The sequence below is a fragment of the Lepidochelys kempii genome, chromosome 3, assembly GCF_965140285.1.
Source record: "Lepidochelys kempii isolate rLepKem1 chromosome 3, rLepKem1.hap1, whole genome shotgun sequence".
Classification (NCBI taxonomy): domain Eukaryota; kingdom Metazoa; phylum Chordata; order Testudines; family Cheloniidae; genus Lepidochelys; species Lepidochelys kempii.
Genome location: NC_136382.1, coordinates 102550502 through 102559971, shown reverse-complemented (window position 1 = coordinate 102559971; position 9470 = coordinate 102550502). Strand labels below are relative to the sequence as shown.

General features: G+C 43.4%; 1 protein-coding gene and 4 non-coding genes across 5 annotated transcripts; all 5 read right to left on the bottom strand.

The window, feature by feature from the left end:
- Nucleotides 1–3141: 3141 nt before the first annotated feature.
- LOC140909846 (small nucleolar RNA SNORD100) lies at nt 3142–3226 on the bottom strand. The gene has a single exon (XR_012158382.1). It is a non-coding gene; the product is annotated as a small nucleolar RNA SNORD100 (small nucleolar RNA).
- A 195-nt stretch (nt 3227–3421) lies between these two features.
- RPS12 (ribosomal protein S12) lies at nt 3422–9217 on the bottom strand. Its single transcript, XM_073337349.2, has 6 exons — nt 9146–9217; nt 8983–9028; nt 8494–8610; nt 6165–6267; nt 5543–5644; nt 3422–3511 (listed from the first exon to the last, which is right to left on the bottom strand). The coding sequence occupies exons 2-6, from the start codon at nt 8994–8996 to the stop codon at nt 3449–3451; spliced, it is 399 nt and encodes a 132-aa protein (XP_073193450.1). The 5' UTR covers nt 8997–9028; nt 9146–9217; the 3' UTR covers nt 3422–3448.
- LOC140909844 (small nucleolar RNA SNORA33) lies at nt 5016–5149 on the bottom strand. The gene has a single exon (XR_012158380.1). It is a non-coding gene; the product is annotated as a small nucleolar RNA SNORA33 (small nucleolar RNA).
- On the bottom strand, nt 5710–5798 carry LOC140909845 (small nucleolar RNA SNORD100). Its single transcript, XR_012158381.1, has one exon. It is a non-coding gene; the product is annotated as a small nucleolar RNA SNORD100 (small nucleolar RNA).
- LOC140909832 (small nucleolar RNA SNORD101) lies at nt 7638–7712 on the bottom strand. The gene has a single exon (XR_012158369.1). It is a non-coding gene; the product is annotated as a small nucleolar RNA SNORD101 (small nucleolar RNA).
- Nucleotides 9218–9470: the final 253 nt, after the last annotated feature.

The window sequence follows — 9470 nt, the reverse complement described above, 5'->3', positions numbered from 1 at the left end:
GAGTCATCTAAACCAGTCAATCAGAAATCCTGAGAAAGGTTGGGCACAAGCTCTACCCCTCTGTAGAAGCCTGCGCAATCTGTGGGCCAGAGGAAGGCACCTATCTCTGGTTGGCGTTCTTAGCAGTGAACCCTCTCCTGGAGTTAGGAGCCTGTACCGTCAGGATACTCATCTGATATGTGAGGGAGCTGGGTCCAGTTATGTACCGTTCCCTGATGCAGAACAGGGATTTGAATGTGGATCTCCCTCCTCAGGTGAGATTTCTAAATCACTGCACTATAATCATTCTCACCCTAGCCCAACCCATATTTAATAATTCATCATACACTGCTTCACAAGGAAAGAATGAGAGGCCCACCCCCCAATGCTAAAATACCCCATAGTTCAATAGCTATGTCACTCCTGGGAGGTGGGAAAACCAAGTTCAAAGCTCTGCTTCATATCACATAGAAGGGGGAAAACGAACTCAGGTCTCCCAGACCCTAAGCACTGAGCTAAAGGTAAGCCAGCCTCACACCCCTGCATCCATTTTGTGCAGGTTTAAACATGTTTTGAGGACACCTACTGGCTCAGGCTCTGCAAAGGGGACAACCTAGATTGAGGAGCCTACTTAGGCATGACATGTACACCTAGACCAGTGGTTCCCAACCTTCGGCCCAATCAGCACACAGCTGCAGCCCATGTGACATCCTCAGGGCCATACAGGTAGTACAGTGTGGATGCAACCCACATAACAGAGAGCTGTACATGCTGCCCACAATGGTAAATAGGTTAGGAACTACTGACCTACCCTGAGGCAACAGAGTCTATGCACATATGCAGAGGCTTAGATTTAACTATGGAATCCCTGGTGCCATGGGATTTTAGGCACCTTTTTCTGATTACGCAGGAGTAGAAAGGGGTTTCAGGATCCAAGTGGCACCTATGCTCTCTTATGGATCTATAAAATGGGAATACCAGGTCACCTCAGAGGGTACATCATCACTGCAAAAAACCCACAGCACCAAGTCTCACAGCCTGGGTCAGCTGAGTTCGGTTGCCGGGCTAAAAATTAGTGGAGTTCAGGCTTAGACTGGCCCTTGTGACTCTTAGTCCCTCCCTCCCACATGGGCTCCAGTCCAACTAACATTGCAATTTTGTAGCCCCAAAACCAGACAGCTGACCTGGGCCAGCAGCAGCCACCATGCTACAGGCCTTTTATCAGTGTAAACATACACACCAGGGTATGCGGGGGAGGAAGGGGAAGAGAAAGTGTTGCAAACATAAACTACTGTTTGTGAAGCACTCCTAACTACAGCAAAGAATCCCATGGAAAAAACTATGAGGAAATACTCTGTAATCAGAGCAGGGTTTGAACAGTATTTAGTATGATAGGCATGGTGCAATACACAGTAATCATGTAACAAAATTAAAAGAGTTGCTCATTCAAAATGCAATATCCATTCTGTGCAATAAGGCCAAAATCCTGTGAAGAAAACTGCATATGCAAAGGCAGCAGAATTATGGTTGTGCAGGCAACCATTTTTCTGGCATTTCCCAACTTTTGAATGCTCAGCTTTGCAAGTGTAGTTGTGTATGTAATTCCATTTACGTTGTTATACTAGCCCTTGCAGATGATGTCTGCAAACCTTGATGTAGCTATTCCCATCAGCAGCCAAAAGACAGCAGGCTTCATGGAATAGGAAAGAGTAAAACCAACTTGACACTTGACCAAGGCTCTTTCTTCTCTAGTTTTGCATAGTGATAAATACTAAAATATTTAAGTCCATATCTCCTACATAATCAGGTTTATAGCATTATTTTCAGACCACAATGCTAGGCAGTGCACCACAAACACGACATATAAAATGTTGTGCACTTGCTAGGAGTATGCAAGTGATTTTGATTCAGAGTACTTAACCAACCTGGGCTAAAACTGAAAAAAACTATTGCAAAAAGTTGGACATAAATGGGGCTGAGAAAGTATGGACAAATATTAACCAGATCTATACTCTTAGGCTTTCATGTTTCTCGTTTGATAAAACACCCTATTTGGTATACAAAAATTTTCTATCAATTCTAAACAAAAGCCACAAACTAAGGCATTTCCCCATCAGGTTGTAGGAGGGCCTGCAGTAAATCAGTCACACTCTGGACAGTGGGTCTTCCTTCCCACTATGTTTATCAATATTTTCAAGTTAGGCTTTAAAGTACTCCACCACACAAAAATATTCAAACACAAAATAAAGGGGGAAACCTTTCACTCCCGCTCCCCCCCGAGGGGTATCATCCTGTTATGCGCCCAGGGTGTTAGTCCTTCCCCTAAACAAGTACTCCGTTTTGGCTATTTCTGTTGTAGGGAGAAGCCTCTCTCCCTACTGCCACTAGCCCTGCAGCAGCTTGTCTCTCTTCTCACCAGAGGGATTTTTAGAAGTCTCAGGCAGCCCTGAATTGGACTCGGGTGTCCCTAATGACCTGAGCCAACTCCTTCTCAGGTTGTAGGAAAAGGGACCTTTATCATTCTAAGGCCAACATCACTCTTGTAGCTGTCCAGCTTTTGTCACAAGTTTTAATCACAATATCTAGTTGCCAAGTTTGAAAATTGTAACTCCAATAAGAGACATTTTCACAATATTATATAAAGGAAATCCACCTCACCATTAATTAGCATGAAGGTATCAAATTGGTTCCTATAAATTCCCTCACAACTCAGTCAGTGCATTCCCCACACTAACTAAAATGCAATCTAATTAGAACAGTGGTAGTTTAACATTCACTTTTAACAGAATTAAGCCACAGCCAGTACACAAAGTAGGGAAGAAGTATGGTCAAGAGGTCAAAATAATCTGAGCATTTCACTTATAATGGGACCTTACAAGGATTACTTAGTCTGGTTCACAGATAGAAGGCAAAGCCAGAACTCCTTATCAGAACATATCTAAACATAAGAAAGCAAAATCCAGAAGCTCACAAAGGTTGGGGTGAAAGTTACTTATATTCAGCGCATTATAAAAACATATTTGAGCTGAAATCTCAAATTCAAACCTGAATTTCCTTTAGAACTGTGTAGTTAAGTTCTCAAAAGATAGAAAAACCATACTTAAAATGTATCCAGTGTTAATTAAAACGTGCCAAAATAAGCTAGTTTTAAGGAATTTTTGCTGCATCTCAGAAGATTTGGGTAACAATTCAGGCATCTTTCCTCACTTGTTTCAGTAGAGGGAGCCAAATTTTCATCACAGATGCTGCAATAGAGGTTCTCAATCCCCCCAAAACAAAATTAGGTTCTCTCTACAATTGATAGCAAGAGTTTGCGTAATTACGTGGATATAGTTGAATGAATTATAAACTACCCTCAAAAGACCTAAGATGAAAGGAGGGGTTAGAAAGTGTACTTTTGAGAGATCATGATAGATGCCGCCCATCAAAAAAGACAAATTAGTCAGGCTTGACAAAATTTATTTTTCATTCATTTCTTGCACTTGAAGTATTCTTCGATGACATCTTTGGCCTGAGATTCCTTGCCATAGTCCTATAATATAAAACAGTAAATTAATGGAATACACACATCTTTGGAAAATTAATACATCTTTGTTCAGAGTAAGCTAAATGCTAAATTACAATATATTTTTGTTTGGCTACGTTGGGGTAAACTTTAGTGGAAGACACTCAGATTCAGCAGTTAGAAATATGGGCACACAAACTTTATTCTTCAAGTACGATGTACAGGTATGTATATACTTCTTCATGTACACCCTCATGGTAGGAGTAACAACCAGAGACTCTTTGGGCATCGCTACACTTGCAGACGTAGAGCGCTTTGAGTTAAACCAGCCTTCGTAGAGAGCAGCAGGGAAAGCGCTGCAGTCTGTCCACACGGTCAGGTTCAAGCGCACTGGCGTGGCCACATTTGCAGCAGCATTGGGAGCGGTGCATTATGGACAGCTATCCCAGCATGCAAGTTACTGCAACATGGGGCGGAGTGTGACAGGGAGCACGCTGTGTGTATGTGCGGGGAGAGAGAGTAGGTTTTGGGGGGCTGAGAGCATGTCAGCACGCTGTCTTGTAAATTCAGACAGCAGCAGGCCTCCCTCCCCCCTGCCTCTCTCTCACACAGCATTCCACAGTAATGGTTTGATTTGTCTTGGAGCAGATAAGCATGCTGGCTGTCAGAAACAGAGCTTTAAAAGGGCATATCCGCTTTCCTGCAGGGATTCCAAAACAATGACAAGAGTGGCCACTTGACTTAAGGGGATTATGGGACGTTTCTGGAGACCGATCAGAGCACAGTAACGCAACACCTTGTTCACACTGACACCAGAGCGTTCGCAGTCGAGGCGCATCAAACGTTATTCCACTCGCCGAGGTGGACTACCAAAAGCACTCTAACCGCGGAGTCAGAGCGCTCTATGTGCCTTGCCAGTGTGGACGGGTAGTGACCTAGGGCGCCCAGGGATGCTTTAATGCGCTCTAACTCACAAGTGTAGCCAAGCCCTAAATATTCACTTTAGCCTCCTTAATATACTAATAAGTTGCACACACCTCATCTACTTCCCACTGTTTGAAGAAACTGAGCTGTGCAGAAGTTGGGATAAAAGGTATCCAGTGATAAACATGCATACTAACTGTTAGATTTTCCCTCTATATATACACACACACACAGTATTTTTGAAAGTCTATTCTCATCCTTGACTCCCCTCAAAAACACCAATAATCCCCTGTACCTTGACCAAAAAGTGTGTGTTCAAAAGCAGCGTGCTTCTACCATCTCTTTGTTGTGCTCCTTTAGCAACCTCAAGTGGACTGCACTTTCCCAGATACTCTGCTACTCTTCCAAAATACCCTACAACATATGAGTGCCTGAGACTTAAGGGAACCTAATAGTAAAATGTAGGCAAGCATGCCTAATTGTTGTGATAACATGGAATCTGTGGCAAAGTCTTAGCGATCACAGGAAATCCATTTATTAAAATCCAGAACAATGACAGAAATATGAAAATATTCAGAGTAACCATTAGTGTTGTCCACTATGGAAAATATGTAGCCATTTTCAGGGACCTCAAGGACTAGCAAGTCCTTAAGGCTCGTACCATGGCTTTGTTATTGCCAGCACCATCCTAATGATTTCTGCAAAACATTTTCAAGTTAAGCAGACATAATTTACTGGCATTTGGTTATTTGTTAAAACAGAATCAGATCTTTTCCAATAAAGGGTAATATTAAATTTGTTTGAAGGCTAAAACATTACTGTTTTCTACCAATCCTGTACTCAAATGTCTAGTTATGCTTTATAAAATAACCAGCAACAAAAGAAAACACATTATATTGAGCTGGGATCGGTAAAATTTTTTGTTTCTAAAAATACCACTAAAGTTAATTATAAAATACGAATGTTAGTTCACGTATGCCTATTTTTTTCAATACAGGAAACAATGTTTTTCTGGAACAGAAAACTGGCACTGAATTTTCAAAGTAGAAATATTTTTCTATTTAAAACTATATTCTAGGTTTATTACTTATTTTTTGGAAACCGAGGAAACATGGAAAAAACTTGTACTCTTACTTTGACAACCACACAACTGCAGCCCACTACTTTGCGGGGTTTTCCTTCTCTGTCGATTTTGCAGAGACCTACCCACTCACCCAGTTTCTTGTTGTCATCAACCTGTTAAAGACATTAGTACATTAGAACTGCACTTTCCTTGGTGCATTCAGAATAAGATCAAAGCCGCTGTACACTCAGAAACATTGGGTAACATTTGTAGCTGCTTTCCTCACAAATATCAGTAGAGGGAGCCAAACTATCATCATTGTACAGCTCTAACAGGATTCTGAAGAAAGTAAATGTGGCTTTGACTTGCAATTAAGAGCCTCAGACTAACAAAATTCATTTGTAGGCAGAAGTGGCAGCCACTGAGTTTTACAATGCACAAAATGCATCACAGTCTACTTGGACTTCAACATTACTTACTGAAAAAGCTTAATTTTCTTCCTCTGCCTTATATTTTATACTTTTGTGGTTTTGTAGTGTTAATATGCTTAGTTCATAGCACTAAACTGTTAGTCCAACAGAAATGGGTCTTGGTTGAGTAGACTACTGTATCAGATCACTTATGGCACCACGTATATTTTTAAATACAATACTGATACAGCTCTCAATTTGTAACTGAAGTTTCAATACTCACTTTTATCAAGTTGATCTGGTGTTCTGCACAAAGGGCTTCAACCAACTTTACATACATGGGTTCGTCGCAGTTTGAAGCAAGTACACAAAGGTGGGCTTGGCGTCTAAAACAAAGAACATTTATACACAAGTTACACAAGTTATTCCGAAGTCAATAGATTTTCATTAGTAATTAAGCCATGAACTAAAATACAATATTCAATGTCTATTTGCCTGCATTAACAACTTTTTGTAAAACCTATCTGATCCCACCAATATGTTCAGATTCAGTTTACAAGAGAATAAATAATTTTTAATCAAGCTTTAGAAGGATTTACTGCATCAATATCAGAGTTCTAGTTTAACTGACAGGAATCCACTTCAGTTTTGGAAACAATCTCAAAAACCATTGATTACATGGAACCGCTGCCCTTGATTTAATGCAGTGTAATGTAGTTAGAGCCCAGATTCTCCAAATGACTGCATATAGGCACACCTCCATATTACAGCAAGCAGTCAACTGCAAAAGTGAGGCCTTCACTGCATAGTTCAAATGACAGCAATCCATTAGCACAACTATGATTGTGAAGTAAAAATGTACGTCCACTAGTTATATTTGAAATTTAAATTATAAACTCTTCAAGGCAGGGATCTTGTCTGCCTGTTTGCAAAGCAGCTATCATGACAGTACCTCAAGTTTTATTAGGACCTCTGTACACTATTGCAATACATACTTTTTGGATAGTTTGAAGAGGAAGATGGGAGTGATGGAGACCTGAAAGAAGGCAGTTACAGGAGTCCAGGCAAGAAAAAACCCAGCAGCACAAGCCATGAATTTTATATCTTTACTTTATGCATTTTGACCATTAAAATGACTGGAGTTGTTGGAACTTTGTATGCAATTTTATTCCCCTGCTGGCGACTGGAATGGAGTTACTGTAGTTGTTCACAATGTCTCAAGTTAAAGTTCTATGAATAACATATATTGGATAAAGGTTCGGGAGGGCACCATTGAAAAAGAATGGGATCCACCTGAATCCTGGGCATGGGTTTGGCTCTGATCTCTCCTGATCCTCCTCATGCAAGAAATGGAAGTGAGATGTGAATATCACGAGGATCCGAGTCATTACACCCAGACCTGATTACAACCATGATGCTACTCCATCTATTTCATCCTGCACCACACATCTGATCATCTGAAGAGATGAATGTGGCTAAAAGCAGGCTCCTAGTACTGTACTTAACACACTTTGAAAGAATCTGCCTATTAAATATCAATACTAACCATGGTCCTGTGCTAATATCCCCCGAACCCCACCCAGCCTACAACAAATAAGGTTTTACATATAGGCAGCTCAAAAAGCAATGTCTCTTTTGGCAACAGAACTGTATTTCCTAAAGTATGTTTTAGGCAGTTGACTGTACATAGTCTGTCTTTTTCTTTTCTCACTCCTGTTTTTATATTATCTTTCTGTCTATTCCCTTGAACTTACAGGTTTGTCAGACTACTTTTATCACTCATAAAAAGAGTGAAGGGGTATCCGACATTTTTGAGAGTCATCATTCAAACACTGTAGTTTTATTGGAGTTTTGAAAGCTATTATATACCTGAACCTAAAGAGATTATTCACACATGCATCTCGATCTTACTTTGCCACTGTGTGCTCTGAGACCAACTCACATACCATATGTTAACAGACATAGTTTCAGCTTCCTGTTCTGTTTTATAAGATTTTCTTTGCAATATATTATATAGAAGTTCATCGAATGAAACCAGAAAATAAATTAAAGGTTACCAAAAAGCTGAAGACAGGTTTTCCCAAATAGACCTATTCTCAAGGAGATCTTGAGAAGATTTTTATCCCCAGTTAAAGGCACACTATTAAGTTTAGTAGACTGATATTGTCTATAAAAAACTCAATCTTCCAATAATCCCTGGCCTAGAAGAAATGTATCAGCTCTCCAAAACAAGGGCCATACTAGTCTTAAACTACATTTAAAGTAGAGGCTCAAGCAAACTACACTCAGACACAGATTTCCTAAACTAAAATCATGTTGTGTGTGCTAAAACTCCCACAACTGTTCATGAAAGCTATTTTTGTTTGTGTGCACTCAGTTACATGATGCAACTACATAACACAAGCACAGGAAACCCAGCATTTTGGGACTGTAACCTGTAATTTTGGGGTTTATGTATAGCAGTAGACAGAAGGATCAGATTTCAAGCCAAAACCTTTTCAGGCTAATATATATATCTAAATACCTATACAAACCAGGTACTGCACCTACATTAACACAACTAAACAAACACATTTGTTCGCTACAATACGTAGCCCCAGCGTAAGACTTACTTGTCCAAGGCTTTGGCAGCTTCACGAATACCACGAGCCAGGCCATCGTGGATGAGTGCGGTCTTCAGCACTTCTTGCAGGGCGGTGTTAACATCCATTACACCTCCAGCAGCAATGCTACACAATTGAACACAGAGACAGAGCGCCTCGCTCACCTGCCAGCCTCCCGCCTTAGGAGCCCCGGAGCAACAGCACACCGCCCGGGGGGGTGGGGGGGTGCGCGCAGGGACACACAATCCTGCTGCAGCTCGGCCCGACTCCCACCGCTGCGGGTGAAGCCCCCGGCCCGGCGACCCCGCAGGCTCCCAACACGCGGCGGGGCCGCGCAGGCCTGGGCCGGGCCAGGAGCGCCCGGCGGAGCCACATGGGCGGCACGTGGCGCGCTGAGCCCGGCATCGCCCAGGCGGGGCCGCGTCTTTCCCCCTCCCCGAGCGGAGCTGCCAGGACCCAGCGCCCCCCGACTCGCCCCCCGCCCGCCCCGGCTCTCACCCTTCCTCGGCCATGGTCGGTGGGGGTCGCTCCCGCCCGGGATTTGCTGAAACACAAGAGGCAGAGCGAGAAGGTTAGTGGCGGTGGCCGCAGGCCCGGCCCGATGCCCCGGCGGGCGGGCGGGCGGAGGTTGAATCCGCGCCGCGGCCCAGCTCCCACTCACCCCGCAGCCTCTACGAGTCACCAGCGAAAGAGGGGGCGGGGCCCTCGGCGGCACCTACTTAAGGGCGCGAGGACCCCGGCAGCGCCGCGCGCTCCCGGAAGAGGTGTCCTCAGAAGCGCCTGATCCCCGGCGATAGCCCTGGAGAGGGGGGCGGCGGGGGCCGAACGCGCCCTGCTCGGTGCGTGCGTGTCACTGTCTGTCAGTCACTGACTCCCGTTCACAAGCAGTGCTGACAACAAAACCTTCCCCCCCAGTCGCCTCTGCCTGTGTCCCCCCCCCCCCCCCCCCCCCGAGCTGGGTGACGTGTTTCCGCCCAAACTTTTTT

Coding starts and splice junctions, on each gene's coding strand:
- RPS12 (XM_073337349.2), bottom strand. Junction 6,268..8,493: donor GCTGCCAAAGCCTTGGACAA/GTAAGTCTTACG, acceptor TCTTTGTTTTAG/ACGCCAAGCCCACCTTTGTG. Junction 5,645..6,164: donor ACCAGATCAACTTGATAAAA/GTGAGTATTGAA, acceptor TGTCTTTAACAG/GTTGATGACAACAAGAAACT.